The sequence below is a fragment of the Pelodiscus sinensis genome, chromosome 3 (assembly GCF_049634645.1).
Source record: "Pelodiscus sinensis isolate JC-2024 chromosome 3, ASM4963464v1, whole genome shotgun sequence".
NCBI lineage: Eukaryota > Metazoa > Chordata > Testudines > Trionychidae > Pelodiscus > Pelodiscus sinensis.
Window position 1 is genome coordinate 92,516,518 of NC_134713.1, and position 18,764 is coordinate 92,535,281.

The following is an 18,764-nucleotide window of genomic DNA, read 5'->3' on the forward strand; positions in this document are numbered from 1 at the left end:
AAAAATTCTGTCAGTGTGAGTTATTGTAGGTTTGAATAAATGAAATAAGAAAAAAAGAATAGTGCAGTGAGTGTATTTAATTCCATTGTGTTGCTAATTTTGATACTAAATTGATTTATTTTAAGCCATCCCCCCAGATTCTTCTTATGCTTAGTAGGTCTTTTGACTAATATATCGCCTTATAGAAGATATTCTGGAGAAGCTGCAGGGTATGGGATAATAGTGACTTTTGACACCCAGAAAATGTGGGAGATGGTAGGGGTATATAGTACTCAGGAAACTTTAGCAATGAAGAATAGATGCATCTTCCCTCCCCCTCCCTCTTTTAGGCACTACTGTGACTTTTTAAATGGGGAATAGGGTCCTTTGGGATCTCTTCCCTATTTACACTTTTTCTTACATAATGACTCCCATTATCTCCTTGTTATAATGACTTACCTTCCAAAAAAAGTTGTCTGGACGCACATCTCAGGTTTCTGGGTTTTTTACCACTATGTTAAGTGCCGTTCATACTCTGAATTATTAATAATAAACTATTATTAGCACTTATTTAACACTTTTCACCAGAAGGGTACTCTAATTTGTTGCACCCTTGCTTTTTGTTCTTTCCTTAGTTATTAAGTTGCATTTTTTTTTTGTTTTGTTCATGCCAGTAATATAAAGTTGGTTGAATGCACATTGGTATACACTGAATATACAGCAGGGGTGAGCAAGAGGCAGATAGCAGGCAGGATCTGGTCCTTGGCTGCCTCTTTCTCCTTTGTAGAGAGCAGCTGCTTTTTATATAGCAGGCTGCTAATTGCTATGCAGTCTGGGCAGGTAGGAGAAAGCTTCATGCACTGTCCCCGCCCCCAGCAAAATCCCTTTGCTCCCATTGATGAGTTTCTGGCCAATAGGAGCTGAGAAATTTTGCTGATGGCAGGGACTGCGATTGAAGCCTCCTCCCCCTTTGTGCTGGAGCAGAGCCACATGGAGCAGCTTGCCCAGCACACAGGCAGGGTTCCTGCAGAGCTGCTGGCTGGGAGCCTCCTAGGTAAACGCCTCCCAGCCAGATCCTGCCTCTGATACCCAAACCACTCTTTCCCCCCAACTACCTGCTCCAGGTCACCACCCAAACCCTATGTATCCCCTTTCCCCACCTCCTCCAGATCACAACTCCCTCCCAGATCCTGCACCCCCTCCAGTGTTCCTCGCCCAGAATCCTCTTCTGCACCCATACTCCTCCCTGACCCTGCATCCCATTCCCCTTCCCCTATCACCACCCAAACTCTCTGCACCCCCTTAACCACCCTTCTCCCAGGTCACAATTCTCTCCCAGATCTTGCACCTCCTCCAACTGCTCTCCCCCAAGCTAGAATCCTCTCCTGCACCCATAACCCTTCCTGGACCCTTCACCCCAAGCCATTACCTAAAATCATAATCCCCTTCTTCACCCAAACTCCCTCTCAGACCTCACACTCTCTCCTGCACCCCAGTCCTCTGTCTCAAACTCCCTTCTACATCATACCTGCTGTGCTAGACCCTGTGCCCCATCCACAGAAGTGCAGCCCTTGACCACTTACTAAAATCTTGGAGTGACTCCCCATTAAAAATTATTGCCCACCCCTGATATACAGTAATACAGAGACAATTATGCCCTGTGTACTTATTACTAAGTTATATATGCTACAATCTGTGGTAAATTGTACATGCTGCAATCTGTTGTTTTTTAGGTTTTAGGCTACAGGCTACGACTCCATTTTGATGAATACTTGGATTGTTATGACTTCTGGGTGAATGCTGATTCTTCAGACATTCATCCAGTTGGATGGTGCGAGAAAACAGGTCACAAACTTCACCCACCCAAAGGTATTGTCTAACTTTCAACTTAAAGATTTATCTTTCACACAGTGGCTATCCATGTAATGCTGAATTTTTTTTTTTTTTTTTTGGCGGCAGCAGCATTTTCCTTCATCTTGATAAGATTCTGCGATCAATCTGTCTTTCTTTTATTCAGCTGATTGGGGGTTCTTAAATGGCATACAGTAGCATTGTGAATTGCCAGTATGGTACACAACTGCTATGTCTAGATTTATATTCCAAATCACAATGCAATAAGGGCAGTCCACCTACTCATTTCTCCTTTGCTTCCATCTTATGACTGTAGCTAATTAGCTTTTTGAGCTGATAGCAATCATTGTGAAAAGGTGGAAGAAAGGTAAATGCAAAACATTAATGGATCCCGCAGAGCCAGATGAGTGAACAAAGAGACAAAGGGAAGGAAAGACTGCTTTTGTGTGAAACTGCGAGTCACTAAAAAGCAAAACCATACAAATAGTCATTCAAAGGGTACTATCAGGAGAACATTATGGGAGGATGAAGAGACCAAACTAACCCCAAAATAAAAGCAAAACACATAGACTTTCATGGAATATTAGTGCTTTGTACATTTTAAAGTCCTCAAACTTGTAAGCCCTTGAAGAACTTACAGTGGGTGCCCAAAATGAGGCCCGAAGGCCAACTGTGGATTGTTTAATTATGCCCTATGGCTGACTTATTATTATTCTATTATTTATAAACAACCATCAGTGTACATGGAGCTGTACAGAAAAACAAAGATGGTGTCCCTGCCTCGAGAAGAGAGTTTGACAGACGATGCGAGGTGACAGATCAGGATGGGAAAATATAAGGGTAGCAGGCTACAAAATAACAACATGCAGTATATTATCTGATGTATACTAATTGAAAATAGGACTTATTCACTTGCTTAATTATTTTGATTTTAAATATCTAAGTATTTTAGTGTGGGAAGTGGAGGCTCTACCCATTATCCTCATGAGGCAGAAAGTCTGTGATCACTTCCCTGGTGCCACAGTACTCCACACTGCCTCCCAACAATGCAACTTCTACATTCTACAGTTGTAATGTTGCCCTGCACAGTTAGAGTGTGTAGAAATGGTCTTTTATTGAAACTGTTTAAAATATTTCCTAAAAGCTATTCCTCCTTGCCCCCATCCTCTTGGAATCATGGGCTTCATGTGCTGAGTGAAAAGGTAGTTGCATATCCAGTTGTTTGAACACTTGTTCTGGCAGTATTCGCTAGGCTTTGTACTTAGTGGTATGGTTTTGTTAGCTTGCCCCTTAAATCCGCAGTGTTGGAGGCTTATTTATTTTGTAGTCATAAAATGCAGCTGCTGTACAAGATCTTGTTCTCAGTCATTTTTTCATAAAAAGTCATTTGTGGGGAAAATTTCAGGTATTTTTTGCTGTTTTTCTATATTGATTTTGCATTTTTTTTATATTATTTCCTACCACTCTTAAGGCCTCATGTGATTGCTAAGCCTCCTTTTAACTAGGGAAGGGGGAAACTGCACCCTGTTGTTAAAACCCTTTTGCAGAACTACTTCTATTAGAAGGGGTTCAGTATACAGTGCAGTATGTTTCTGCTGTCCGCAGGACATCCCAGCTCTTTGGGATAACAGGATTTTGCTACTTCACTCCTCTTCAGGGCTAGTACTTACATTCTGGGCTCAACCCTTTGGGCTGGCTTGCTTTGTTCCACCCTAGGATTGCTTCTCGTCCTTGTCAAGTGGTCCATTGGATCTCTTCTCTTCCTGGCCAGATGTGTTCATTGCTTTTCCACACCTTCTCCTGAATAAGACTGTTAATAAGACTGTTGCCTTGTCGTTAGTTCTGATATGCTTTTACCTCCCTCTAAGTGTTTGCCCTATTTCACAGCAGTTTCTAGGTCTGAGTTTAGTTTCTATAACTGCTGTGCAAGTGGGGTAGTTATTCCCCATCCACAAAGGAACTGAATGTGCTGCTTCAACAGCATGAATAGCCATGGTTGGCTCTGCTAGCATGACATGAAATTGAACCTGACCATTCTGTGTGATGGTGCAGATGTACAGCATGTTTCTAAGGGAATAGAGAAGGTTGATACTGCTGTTGCATTGTGGGTTCTCTTTGTGTCAATGACAATAGCTCCTATAATTAAAAAAGTGCTCTATCCCCTTTCTGGAATATTAATTGGCACAGACAAAAGGCCCCTTTATTTTCTGAGGTAAAAGAGATCCGCATGAGATTTGATTATGGTCTCATTCAAGCTAGGTTTACTGCTGCATAAGTCTGTTGACTTCAGTTGAAGTATTCCTGATTTATACTGGAGTGAGCTCAGTTGGGTCCACAGCCGTGCCACAGTTTGAGTCCATGCTTTTGCTTACCTTAGCCCAGCCTTTCCTTGTTTTCTTTTATGCCTTTCAGCTTGACTTCCAGCTCCTGCAGCCACTTAACCCTTAGGGTTTCATCCAAAGTTTAGAAAACCTGCCTTAATGAAAGTATCTAACCTTGCACCTGGATAGCCTTAGTTCTAATGCTAGGATTTCTTAGGACTCCAGTGGCCATAGTCAGAGTTTAAGGCTGGGAGCAGGATTCTTGTGGCTTGCTGTCTGTTGCCATGGAGATGGAAGGCACATTGCAAAGACTGATATGGAGAGGATTGAGAATAAACTGCTCATTCCACTTTATTAAAGGTACAAATATTCAGTAGTAGGCATACGTAACAGCATGCTTACCCCCCAAAGCTAAACTCCTTCCTTTTACCAGATCATCTGCTTAGCCCTCCTATGTATCCCAGGCCACCAACCAAATCCAGCACCAGTATGGTCAAACTGCAGTTGTTGAGTATTACAGTATTACAGTCCCTGCAATTGCAGGGAAATTATTAAATGAGAGAGACCCAGATCATCCTGGCATGTTAGCTATTCTCCATCATATGTCAAACATGGAAAAATCTTTGAAAAGCACTTCTTTTTAATACATACTGGAACTATCTTAGAGATTCTTCCTGCATCTGGCAGAACTTAGATTTTTGCAAAGGCCGTGATAACCTTGTAAAGAGACAGACAGACAGACATACTTAATTTTACATACCATCAGTAGTTCTTCTGATTACTACAGGACTACTCTCAATGCACCACTATAAATATTTGTGTACATCTTGTGAGTATCAGGGCCCTAGAAAGTAGAGAGAAAGAAACAGTCTGTTTTTAGAACTTTTTGTCTAGCCTAACGGTTCCAAAATGTTCTTGTGATTTTTTTTTTTTTTAAGTGTTAAGTCTAGTGTTAGTGTTTAGTGTTAAGCCTTTTCATCATAGGCAGCACACTGTGAGGCTTCTGAAGCCCATTCATAAAGAACCTGTGAGAACCCTTTTCTAATTTCCATTGTCATGTAAGACATGAAATTGCACATGGAGAGGAAAAAAAAGAATACAGCCAGTCCCCGACTTTTGAATGAGTTACGTTCCAAACACTAGGTCATAACTCGATCTGTTCGTAAGTCAGATTACATTCACTTATGTACGACCACACTGTTCATAAGTGTGGATTTTGTTTGTAACTCGGGGACCGGCTGTATAGGAAGTTGGTTGTAAATATGAACAGTCATAAGTCGATGCATTTGTAACTTGGGGACCGGCTGTATTCAGGAATTTCTGTTTATAAAAGGTAGACTTATAGTTGGGTAGGTTGCCCAGTGAAGGTGATTTTTTGTTGTTGTTCCAGTAGTTCATCCTAAGCTTCTTGTGTGGTTTTTTCCCATAGTATATCTGTAGTTCTACAGAATTTCAAAGTATATTCAATAAACCACTGTTTTACATGATATGTCACCAGTATTTATCTCTGGTATGTGTTTCTGTTTTGGATAGTAGGGGGTTTTTTGTTTTTGTTTTTTGGGTGTTCACTAAGGGTCATGAATCAAGAAGTAGACTAAGCCTATTTTGCAGTTTGATTATATTATGATGATTTTCTCTGTAATAGGCTACTTGTTGAAACCACACAGATGTTAAAGTTGGTACATTGTGGCATCTTGCTTAAGGACAATATTGCATCAGTGTCACATTATACCAGTGCTGTAAGGATCCGCACTGGCAGCCAGTATTTTCCAGGTATTGGATTGGGTTGATTGGATAATCAATAAGTGTTTGGAATCTCTTTACCTGGATAATTATCTGTCTCTTTGTGCAATACTGCCAGCAGAGGAGCTTCAGCTGAACCTTTTTGATTTTAAAGGAAAGGATGCTGCCATCAGGGTATTCTCCAGGCGAGGTTTTGGACTCATGAATTCACTCTATCTTTGTGTCCAGAACCCCAACTTATTAACATTTGGGATTGCTGTAAAGTCCATCTTTTCTCCTGGGAGTTTAGTAATAAATGGGCTTTGGAGTGGGAGTATGCTGTTGTTTGTGTCTGCTGCTGCATATTTGTATCTTTATTAATGTAGAATGAACAGTTTATTCTCAGTCCCCTCCATGTCAGTCATCACAGTGGGCCTTTCTATCTCCATGGCAGCAAAGATAACTAGCCACAGGAAATCAGACATTGTGTGTTGTTCAGTGCTAACAATTGAATAGTAGGGCTGGCTGGAAAACAAGAATTATGCTTTTAATTAAAAATTTCAAAATTACTTTAATTCTCCATTTGAATGAAATGGAGACATTTCAAAAAATGTACAAAATGAGGCAATGAGATGTCTCCGCTCCCCCGACCCTGAGTAGCCAATAGCCATGTGGTCAGACTACTCAGCTGGAATGTGGGAGACCCAAGTTTAAGTTCCAATTCTGGTTTGGAGTAGGGGTTTAATCCCAGTTTTCCCTCTTCTCAGGTGTTTGTCCTAATCACCGAGCTATTGGATATTCATGGGTGGATTTTGTCTTTGGTTTTGAGTAGACATTTCATCCTGGAAATCTCAACAAATTTGGATTATTCTGATGACAAAGGTTCTGTCAGTAAAATCCTGACCAGCTCTTTTGAGCAGGCTGCAGTGAACCCAACTCATAGCCAACATGTGGGTGAAGTCCATGTCCAGATACTTGATTAGGCTGCAGTGAATCCACCTCTTAGCTGGCTGGTATGCATGTAAGGTCTAGGCTGAGGGAGTTGAGTAGGCCTATAGAAGGTCCTCTTAACTGAAACAGAACAGAATCAGTGGAATGGAATTGAGTAAGAGTAGGGGGATTGTTTTGTTTTGCTTAAAGCAACTCCCTTCCTTTCCCACCAGAGAGACAGACAGACTTCTCTAGATAAAGCTTGCAGAGCAAGTAGGAAAGTTTCACTTTCTTTCATGGATACTCCGTGTCAGACAGGCCCTGAACCTTCTTCAGAGGATTTCATTATGTCCAAGGTTATTTTTGTCAGTCATTTGTTAAGGAATTTGAGAGGAAAGAGTTTTACCTCCAGGAAATCCCTAAATTTCATGTCAAGGTTCTGCTGCATATGGTTTGAGTTGAATGGCACTTGTAAATGTTTATGTCATTACTACTTTTTAGCTGTACAAGCTATCATTATGGAGATCTTTTCCTAATGGGTAGTTTTAAGCCAGCCTCACAGCAAGATCTGGTTGCTGTCAGTTGCCATGGAGACAAGTTTACCATGATCAATTGAACTGGAATTAGAATGAATGCCAGTGTTCCTTGGAAAGGCTGTTCTGGAGAGGAGGCCAAGAAAATAGGGAACATGGAGAGCTGGGCTGGATGTAGTGTGGCCACATGGCACAGGGTTTTATAAAGTTCCCCTTATTTGACTTAACCTGCATTCAGCCTCACTCTTTGCTGATGAAGTATGATGACAATGTCTGAACTGTGAGTTCTCTGCAGTACAGGAATTCTCAGTTTCAACAAGGGAATTCAGCCTGACCCTCCCCATATCTCTGGATTAGGTAAATGCAAACCCAGCTGGGGAATGGACCTAGTGTAAGTAGGAGATGGAGTTGTGCACAAACCTGTCCCTGCAGGAGCACAAGAAGAGCAGGAAAGTAAAATTGTTATGATACCTGATTGGGGAAGAAGGCAGAGAGGTGTCTGCATCACTGTGAAGCTCACCCCTAGCTAAAGCCTCACAACAGGCCTAGTAACTCTGGGGGCCTGTTGCCCTAGAAAGGAGAATAAACCTGGAATGAAACAGGTTTTTCTGCTAGACACCAATGCCAGTGAGCAACCTGATGTAAGCACACTGGTTGCTATATACAATTTTGGGGACTTCACAAGACTTCCTAATTTCAGACAGGATACTCTGTGGTACTTGGAGCATCACCCATAGGAACTTTGGGAACACAATCTCACATGAGAGAGCTGCTGAGACATGGGGCATGCTGTGGAAACCTCAAGAGAGGATGAAAACCTTGGAGAGGAACAATACACCCAGAAGTACAGGCACACTCTGGTCAAACAACATCTGTGGCCCAGCATGATTTTAGTTAGTCGGCTGTCCACTTATCATGGGGCCAAGTTTCCATAAAAATTTTTTACAGCCAGCCAGTTCTGACTCTCCGGGTTCTGTGGTATTTAGCTCTACTTTACTCCTAAATGTCTTTTAACAACCTAGTAAATATTGCAAGTGTTGGTAATGCGGCTAAACAAGATTGACCTCTAGTTGTTTGGCATATTCTCCGGTTCAGGTCCCAAAGTTTCTGGACTAGAGAGGTTCAACCTGCACATGAATTGAGACAAAGTGGGGCAAAACCAACAAGGAGTCCTGTGGCACCTTAGAGATTAATAGATTTATTAGAGTATAAGTTTTGTGAGTAAAACCACTGCATCAGACGAATTGGAGTTGAAATTAGAGGCAGAGGTATGTATATGAAAGTACAGCAAAAGAAAGAAGTTACTTACCAAATGTTAGTTAAGCTAATCAAGCTAGAGTGGATGTGGTTCATTTATTTCAGCTGATGGGGAGAGGTGAATATCAAGAGAGGGGAAGTTGCCTTTGTAGTGCATTTACCAATTTAAATCTTTATTCAGGCTTACTTGGATTATATTGAATTTGCAAATGAATTGCAGTTCAGCTATTTCCTTTTCTAATCAAGTTCTGAAGAGGTTTTTTTTTCAGAAGAATGTCTGCTTTTAAATCCATCACAGCTACGGCTAAACTGCCATTTTTTTTTTTTTTGCAGAAGAGGATATGTAAATCGTGCTTGTATTTGCATATATTCTTCTGATTCTTTTTGCAGAAGAGGTTTTGCCGATTAAAAAGCCCCGTGTAGAAGGGGCCATTTGTCGGAAGAAAACCCTCTTTCGCAAGATCCCTTAGTCCTCAAAAATTGAAGTTTACAGGATCTTGCGAAAGAGGGTTTTTTTCTGACAAATGGCCCCGTCTACATGGGGCTTTTTATCAGCAAAACCTCTTCCGCAGAAAGAATCGGAAGAAGATATGCAAATACAAGCACTATTTGCATATCCTCTTCTGCAAAAAAATGGCAGTGTAGCCGTAGCCACAGTGTCTAACCACATAAGCCACACCATCTGGGGCTCATCTACATGCACATCCACTAACATGATATATGCCATCAGGTGCCAGCAATGCCCCTCTGCCATGTATATTGGCCAAACCAAATTGGGCATGTCTCTAACTGCAAATATTTGACATAGTGAAACAAATTATAAGATGCCTGTGTTCTGAAGTCCTACTTACCAGGAGAGCAACTGACACTCCAGTGTGATGCACTGAAACAAGGAATGGTTTTGGTTCTTTTGCAGGAGCAGCTACTTGCTTATGTCAGCAGAGTCCTATCAAACACTGAACAGGGACAGCCAAAGTAGAAAAAGAGCCTCTGGCTGTTGTATTTAGAGTGGAGCAATTCCACCAGTACAACTATGACCATCTAGTTATAAATAGTTAAACTATGGACCACTGGAGACAATCATGATAAGCCCTCTTCAAAGTGCAGCAGAGTGTTTGTAGCGCATATCGATATACTTCCTGTGCTTCCAGTTAAAGATCAGATAATGTCCAGGATGATTACTGGAGATGACATCTAGATGAGGCATATACAGGCAGTCCCCGAGTTACCCGGATCCGACTTATGTTGGATCTGTACTTACGAACGGAGCTTTTCTCGCCCGGAGGACACGGGCGGCGGGACCAGGGAGCCGCGGAGCAAAGCCGCGGAGGACCCGGGTGGCGGGACTGCAGCACGTCTGGGCGGTCCCGCCGCCTGCGTCCTCCTCTGCTTTGCTCCGCACACCAGGGAGCCGCGGAGGACCCGGGCGGCGGGACTGTGGCGCGTCTCGGTCCCGCCGCCCGCGTCTCCATGGTCTGCGGGGGGGGGGGGGGGGGGCGCAGCTAGTGCATCCCCTCCTTCCCCCAAGCAGACCAGGCTTTTCTCGCGGACGCCTGTGGTAGAGCAGCTGGGGCACTGCCGGTTGGTCCCGCAGCGCTGCTCCTTGGCGCTACTGGACCAACCCAGCAGCACCCCAGCTGCTCTGCCCCAGGCGTCCCCAAGTTAGCCGCTGCTGAAACTGACCAGCGGCTGACTACAGGAAGCCCGAGGCAGAGTTGCTCTGTCCCGGGCTTCCTGGAATCAGCCGCTGATCAGTTTCAGCAGCAGCTGACTTGGGGACACCTGGGGTAGAGCAGCTGGGGTGCTGCCGGGTTAGTCCCCGCAGCGCCGAGGTGCGGCGCTGCGGGGACCTACCCGGCAGCGCCCCAGCTGTTCTGTCCCAGGCGTCCAGATTCAGCTGCTGTTGAAACTGATCAGCGGCTGATTCCAGGAAGCCCGGGACAGAGAAACTCTGCCTCGGGCTTCCTGTAGTCAGCCGCTGGACAGTTTCAGCAGCGGCTGAATCTGGACGCCAGTTCCGATTTAAGTATAAATTCAACTTAAGTACAAACCTACAGTCCCTGTCTTGTACGTAACCTGGGGACTGCCTGTATACCTAACATCATCAAGTTGTAAGAAGGAAAACAGGACATTGAATCCGTTACCATGCTCACTATCTCCCAGTGTCAGCAGGAAAGCTGATGGAAAAGACTGTGGAAAAGGACAATGAAGTATAGGTGGTCTAGAGAGCAATACTAGCAGCGTGATTAGCATACAAAAGTCAATGTAGGAGCAGAACCATATTTTCAAATTAAAAATAGAGCAGAGTGTGCAGGATGGAATCGTTTTGAGGACCAAGAGCTGTTTTCGTTGCCTCATTATGTAAGAATGCCATGCAAAAATACTTGCCTCACACTTGGGCATTGATTCTTAGGCTTTGAAGTGTGCTCACTGTCTGGTAATGAATGCAAACTCTTCTCCTTTATAGAAAGGTGTAATGCTTGCAGAAAGAAACCCTTGTCACTACTCACCTGACCTTAGGAAGGGGTGACAGGAAAATGATTTACCTGTATGGAAAAACAATATTTGATTACAATGGACTGTTACTCAAATTTTTTTGGATGTCAGTGTCCAGTCTGGTACAAGAAGCATGTCAGTGATTGGCAAATGGAGGACTCACCCTTCAAGATGGCTGGGGAGGGAGACTTCTCATGCTGTTCCTGCCCCCCCAGCAAAATCTCTTAGCTCCCATTGGCCAGTCTCTGTTTCTGGCCAATAGGAGCTGATAATTTTTTCTGGGAACAGGGACAGTGTAGGAAGTCTTTGCCCTCCCTCCTCGTTCCCCCTCCCCCTCCTTCTCATGCCTGGAGTGGAGCCACATGGAGCAGTGAGCAGCCTGCAGCCTGCAGCAGACAGTCTGCCTCAGGTTTCTGCTGGTAAGCACCTCCCAGCTAGAACCTGTCTCTGGTCCCTGAGCCTCTCCCTTCCCCAATCCTCTGTACCTCCTCCATGTATGCAAACCCTCTGACCCCATACCGCCTCCTAGATCTGGCACCCCAATCTCCTGCCCCAGATCACAATCCCCTCCTACCCTAGGTCATATCCCAAAACCCCAGACTCCTGCCCTATGTCCCAAATTCCTCCTTCACCCAAACACCCTCCCAGGCCCCGTTCTTACTCCTGCACCCAGTGCCTTACCCCAAGCTTCCTTCTGCATCCAGTCTCCATCCCAGACCCCAGAATTCCTCCATTAATATCCTGGAAGAATATGGCTTTTGACCACTTTCCAAAATCTTAGAGTGCCCCCCCCCCCCATCAAAAAATGATTGTCCACCCTTGCTCTAGAATGTGAGAGAACAGCCAAGGATCCACCTGCTCTGTGGACAGGCATTTCTGTGAGGATCCAACCATTTGAGTGACACTAGGAGTAAAATAAAGGAGACATGAGCGGTACAATGACACCTAGGTCATATAAGATGACTGCCAGAAGAGCAAATTCAAAGGAACAGGATGCACTTATGAGCCAGCAGATGCAACAGGCAAAGAGAGCCTACAGAAATCTCAGAATGCAGAGACAGAACCATCTGGAGACCAAACCCACAAGGAAGATGGAAACTTCTAGAAGAGATGGTTTGCTTGACTTGGAGACGGAGATCAGTGGCTCTCCATGTGGTTGCCTGTTGAAGACTAGAACCAGCAGGGGTCCGTGAATTAGAACTCATCTATGTTCTGACAGCCTCTGGCTAAAGCAACATGGGATAAGGTGTCTTGGCATCTGTTTGTAATGTTTATATTAAAATATATGTAAATTAGAGAAGATGCATCATGGTCAATGGAATTGGAGTTAGGAGGAGGCCCATGTTTCCTAGAGGATGGTGTTGAGGGACACCAGGAAATAGGGAAGGCAGGAAGTTAGGTTAGAAGCAACCCAAACAGATGGACAAAGCAGTGTTCAAGGTTTAACAGAAGTTCCAGTTGTTCAACTCAGATTCACTCTTGGCAAATGAAACAGGGAGCACCCATTTTGAAAACTCTCTGAAATGAAGGGGCCTAACATGAAAATTCACAGGGAAGATTGAATTTCTCTCTTCTGATCCTTAGTTTAAATTATGCAAATATGCAGTGTTTGGTTATAAGTCAAAATAAGACAGTTAGTAAGCCAACCTAGATAAAAAGCACGTAAGGTAACAGAAATTTAAAATTAAGTCTCATACATGCTATCACCATTGTTAAAGATTATATTAAAACAAGATACGTGGCACATTTGCAGATTTAAAATCCATTTATTAAACAAAAACCCTAATAATTATGTCATTTCAAACAAACTTGGCACGGAAATTTTAGTAGCAGGCAATTAAAAAGAACATTAACATAACAATAATGTTCAAATAATAAGCAAGGGCTGAAAACCTGTAAAAAGAATTTCCATTGACTATTTGATTAGTTGATAAAGGGGGGTGCTCGCTATCCCCGCTGCCTCTCTCCCTTTCTGTATAGGAGCCACGGGCAACTCTTATACATTTCAAAAGAAGAGAAGCAGCAGTTGGGACCGGCATGAGCCGCCTACGGAGATGGTGCTGGGGGGGAACTGGCTTGTAAACCAGCTACCCCCAGCACCGGCTCCTGTTCCCTCACCCTTGCTGCCTCTTTCTGATAGAGGCAGCGGTGGGTGGGGGGGGGGGGGAGCGACTAGCCAAGTTTCTACTCGACTACCATTTGCTTATTGGGTAGTTGACTAATTGCTTGCATTCCTAGTATGGAATGCTCGTCTTCTAATACTTGTTTGTTTCCTTTAAATAGGTTTCTCTGTGTTGTTTATTTAACGGTAACAGTAATAGTTACTAGCCTCAGCAAAAGCTGCGGCCTCATTGTATCAAAATACATATAATAAGGGATAGTCCCATTCCTTAAGAGTTTACAAAGCAAATAGATACTACGAATAACGTGTGGAGGAAAGGAGGGTATAATATCCCTACTTTGCATATAGGAAACAGGCTCAGAGGATGTTTGCTTTGGGTCACCCATGGAATATTGGGGGAGAGCTATGGATTGAACCAAAATCTTCTGAGTCCCATCCAGAGCCTGAGCCATAAGACTGTCTTTCCTCCTATATGAAGAATAAGAACAGTAAAAATGTCAGTCCTGCAAAAGGATGAGAATCTGATCCTCTTTAGATCAGGATGGAAAATAGACACTCTGGTCATTATTAAAAAGAAAACTCCTCATTGTAATAAATAAGGCTTAACCAACTGGTAACAGGGAAGGATTAGTGTTTTCTGTCTGAATTACCATGTTAAAAAAAAAATAAAAATCTGTGACAGCATCGGCATTACCTGTGGTTAAAACTGACATAATGTAGCAAAGAAGCAGACCCTAATTAGTAGCGGTTTTACTATAGGAAATATGTGTAATATTTCAGTTTTATTTTTTCATCTGTGAAATTCTGGAATTGGATGATTTGGGACTACAGGTTTAACCTCTCTAAGTCTGGCACTCTGGGGACCTGACCAGTTCCAAATGAGAGAATTTTGTGAATCAAAGGAGGTCAATATTGTCTAGCAGCATTACCAAAACTTCCACTGCTTACTGGGCTGTTAGAGGACATAAATTAGAGCTAAATAACATCACAGAACACTGGTTGGTGTTAGGACTGGTGGCTAAACAAACTTTATGGGACCATGGAAAGCTAGGCCACAGCCATGAAAAGCGGACATACGGCTAACTAAAATAATTCCGGACAATGGATGTTTCTGGACAATAGAATTCTGGATTAGAGAGATTCAACCAGTAGATGAAAAATGAATTGCTGAAAAATAATTTTATGAAAGATAATCCCTCATGTATCTCATGCATATTTTCTTCTTTCACTTTTCCTGGAAACCTTTTAGGATATAAGGAAGAGGAATTTAACTGGTCCTCATATCTTAAAACATGTAAGGCTCAAGCTGCTCCTAAATCTTTGTTTGAAAACCAAAACACGGTAGGTACTCTTCATTTGCTACTACTTCATTGCTGCAGAAAGTTGCTAACAGGTTCATTTCTATCATTTCAGTAACACAAGACTTTGGAAATATTGTATATAATTTTTTTCTTCAAAGTTTGATAAGTGATTAATCTGTATTAAAATTCACCTTTGAAAATCACATGAATTTAAATTTATATGTTGAAAACTTCAAAAAATTGTGTTAAAAGAACTTTAGGGTTGCTAAGTTAAGCACTCAAAATTGAGGAAATACTAGAATTAAGGTTGCCTGTTTAACCTTAATTAAGCCTTTTGTTTTATGCATTATAATATAGTCCTTAATTATATGAATAAACATTGTTTTTTCTACAGGCCCTGTGCTTGAAGAATGGGCCACCTTAAATCTTGTATTTTCTATCTTTTGCATAGGAATTTGCAACTTTCACATTCATTTTAACATTTAAAAAATATATTTCTTACATTTTTTAACTGAAAAACCCCAAACATTTTACCGTGGAAATAATTTTTGTAGTAAGTGTAATTTCTTAACACTTATTTAATGCTCAAACGCTATAATTTCTCAGTTTATTAATCCTCACGTCACCCCTATTAAGTGGGGAAGCACTGTTATCTGCAGATGGGGAGCTGAGCCACAGAGAGACTAAGTGACTCACCCAAGATTCCATGGTGGAGCAGGTCATTGAACCTGGGTCTTTACATCCTAAGCCAGTCCCCTAACCACTGGATGAGCCTTCCTCTCCACCTGGACTAACAGAGAAGCTGGTGGCAATGGAAAGTTGTTAGCATATGTGTGGATCTGCAGGCTTTGTCAGTTGGGTTCACAGCTATCTGCTAGACAACAAGGAATGTTGAAACTCAGGAACACTGGCACTGACTTCTGCTCTAGCCAGGGGGAAGGGGTGCTCGACCCCTTCCCTTACATCCCAGACGCTGTCTCCACTCTGTCCCTTCCATAACTCTCTCCCCCCCCCTTGCCCTGCATCTTTCCACCCTATTCTGCCCCACCATACCTCTTCCCCCAGCTCTCTGCCCCCTCCTCACAGCGAGCTGCGTCCTCTCTCCTCCTCCTCCCTCCTGGAGCCTCTCTATCAGTGGTGGGCAACCTGAGATCCATGATGCTGCTCCCTTCCATCATGTTTCTCTCTCACACTGGGGTACCGAAGCCCCACACTTCCTGTTCCTCCCCCCTCCCTTCAATTAGAAGAAGCTGCTCTGTCCCTGCTTCTTCCCCTCCTTCCCAGAGCTGGAGCACCGGGAATCAGCTGTTCATGGTGTTCCTGCTCTGGGAGGGAAGGGGAGGAGCAGGGATGGAGTGTGAATCAGGCAATTCTCAGGCTCCAAAAGTGCTGAAAGGGAGGTGGAGAAGCAGCTAAGTGTGGGGCTCTAGTGCCCAGGTATGCAAGAGGTGCAGGGAGGCAAACTGGAGCAATGGGGCTGCAGGTGGTATCCAGGTGGGCCGTAGGCTACTGTGGCCCACTGAGGTGATAGAAAGTCACTCATGCAACCCACCTACCATTCCTGATTTCCTGTCCTTTTACTGAATAGAGTCCTGCATAGCTGCAGACATCTGAGTGGATACCCATGCAGTGCTGCCCCCTCACCTCCACCCTGGTGCCAGGAGAGCCAGGGCAGGCCTTTGCACTGCTGGCAGGGAAGGGATACAACAAGCTCCTTCATGAATTTTCCTGCCAGAGGGGCTGAATGCAGGCTCTCTGTAGGGGAATGTGTCTAGTGGCTATTGACCCTTCTGTTTCTATCCCCCCAGCCTCTCCTAACACATCCCAGTTCCAACTGCTACCCTCCCAGATCCTGCCCCTTCCCATTTACTGACTCCCACAGGCCCTTCTACTACATCCTGTTCCGTTCTCTGCTTCTTGTTCTCTTACGGTCTCTCCTTATTCCCTTCTGCTGCTGTCTCATGCTGTCTTCTGTCTGTCCTCTGCTGCTTTCCACTCTGGCCTGGTCCCAGTTCTTGTGCATATTTTCCCACCCTCCTGTCCCCAGTTTCTGCTCCTATTCTCCTCGGTTCTCTTAAGCTCTTCTCCCATGCACCTGACCGTCCCCCTTTGCATTTGAGTAAAGCCACTTCTTCCTTCTCTGTGCTATCTGGACACTAGCAATAGAGACATTGAGAACATAGGAGAGAGGAATTCTCTACTCTGAGTTCCTGTGTCTGGAACTATGGCACCAAGGAGCAGCAATTGAAGAAACTGTCTGCTAAATCCCTGCAGTCTTGTCACGGAGTATGCTCTGTCATTCTATGGGGATGGTGCATGTTTCCAGTAATCCTGTAGAATCTGTAGCATGCTCAGTGTGGAAGGAGTCATCATTATTACAGTACTCCAGTGAAGAGAAAAAGTATCTGATTCTCATGTTACATATATAGAGAGAGTAAATGATTTACCTATGATCACAAAGCAAATCAGTGACAGAGCTGGGAATAGAAACTACACCTCACCCTGTTAATCATTTTATCCTAAATCCTCCCTAAACTTTATAAGATTGTTTATACTATTTTGGCAATCCTGGATTTAAGCCTGCTTTTCTCCTCAGACTAATATAGACCAAAACATAAAATATTTTTTAATCTGTATTAGACCTAAGCAAGAGTTTCTCTTGGTGGTTGTTAACCTTCCTTTTATCCAGTTTTTTATCCGATTTGGGTATCTTGCCTGTATCATGAACTGATATCACACTATTTTTGTAACTCTATGAGACTAGGAGGAGATTGTCAGAGGTAGTGCCTGATGGGGCAGAATCAAAACCAAAACATGCTCAGAAATTTTTGGTTCATAAACCCATGATCTTTGAGTCTGTGCCTATTTCATTATCTTTCACATAAGCCAATTGTGCTGTTCCTGCATTGTTGTCTAACTACTTGATACATTTTTAAATGACATGCTTGTATTGATTCTGGACACTGGGGAGGTTTTGGTTTGAAGAGTGTGTTACTTACCTTTAATTTAAAGTTTCTGTTTGAGTAGACAGTTATTCCATCAGGATTTCGAGTGGGAATGAAGCTTGAAGCTGTAGACAAAAAAAATCCTACATTCATCTGTGTTGCTACGGTAACAGACATGGTGGACAATCGTTTCCTGGTTCATTTTGATAACTGGGATGAGAGCTATGACTATTGGTATGACCTTTGTATTTGTTATATTTTAATACATCATATCAGAAATTTAAGACCATATCTTTCCTTGGTATTCTTTGTATTCTGCATGTAGTCTGCACAGCTTTTAGCAGATTTTTATAAAAATGTCTTCCAGACCATTAAACATCTGTAGTAAATGTAAGAGACTGGGTTAGCATACATATGTAATCAAGTTGTACATACACAACTTCAACAAGGTTGTGGAAAATGAATGTTGTAGCTGCACATGGGAGTAAATCTGGCATTTCTCATTTAATTTTGCAGTATGTCTTCATGTTGAAGCATTTTAATTAGGAAATATGGATACGGACATACCTATACTATCAGTATTAGGCACACTGGTAGCTATGACTGAAACAGCAGCTACATTTCATCAAGGTGTGTCTAGGTCTGGCCGATATGCCCTACTAATAAAACTTGAGTGGCTTGATTGTCTTTTGAGCTTGCTACAGTAGTGTTTTGTTGTGTAGTCAGAACTTCAGTCTTGTTTCTTAAGGCTTTAGCAGAGTAACAAAGAGGAACTAACGCCCTGCATGTCTTGCAAACTGCAACTAGTTACTTGTTTCCCTGTTTTGTTAAATTTTTGTTGGGTAGAACCTTAATATGTAGAGGGTGAGCATATGTGAGAATTCTGCATTGTTCATTGGACATACTAACTGTAATTTTATTACCAGTGTGATATAATGAAGTTGTTATACAGTTCAGTGTTAGTTTATAACATGTATATTTGTTTTTCCTGTATCTATAGCTTATACAGCAAGCTGTATAAAGAAGTGGGATGCTAATGAAACATTCGTCTGATTTTTATTTGAATCCATAGTAAAGTAAAATATTAGTGATGAATGCATTTTAAAAGATTTGCTGTTTTTTTCCAGACAAACTTCCAAAAATTTTAGCGGTATCCATAATCTTACTGAAATATTTTGTCTTAATAGTGCTGGCAGTGGCTCCCATTCTCAACTTTGTGTTAACATTTTATATTGAGAAATTAGCAATATTGTGGTTTAGGACTGAGAAATAATTGTAAGATGGGAAAATAAGGAATTGTTGGTTAC

General features: G+C 42.8%; 1 protein-coding gene across 7 annotated transcripts in view; it reads left to right on the top strand.

Annotated features, from left to right (window-relative positions):
* Positions 1-18,764, top strand: part of L3MBTL3 (L3MBTL histone methyl-lysine binding protein 3) — a 161,227-nt gene that overhangs the window by 78,487 nt on the left and 63,976 nt on the right. For all 7 annotated transcript variants that reach the window (XM_075924145.1, XM_006118587.3, XM_025182380.2 and 4 more), the window contains 3 exons: positions 1,713-1,848; positions 14,461-14,552; positions 17,540-17,691. In XM_075924145.1, the coding sequence (XP_075780260.1) occupies positions 1,713-1,848; positions 14,461-14,552; positions 17,540-17,691 (380 nt within the window). The remainder of the gene's footprint in view (positions 1-1,712; positions 1,849-14,460; positions 14,553-17,539; positions 17,692-18,764) is intronic.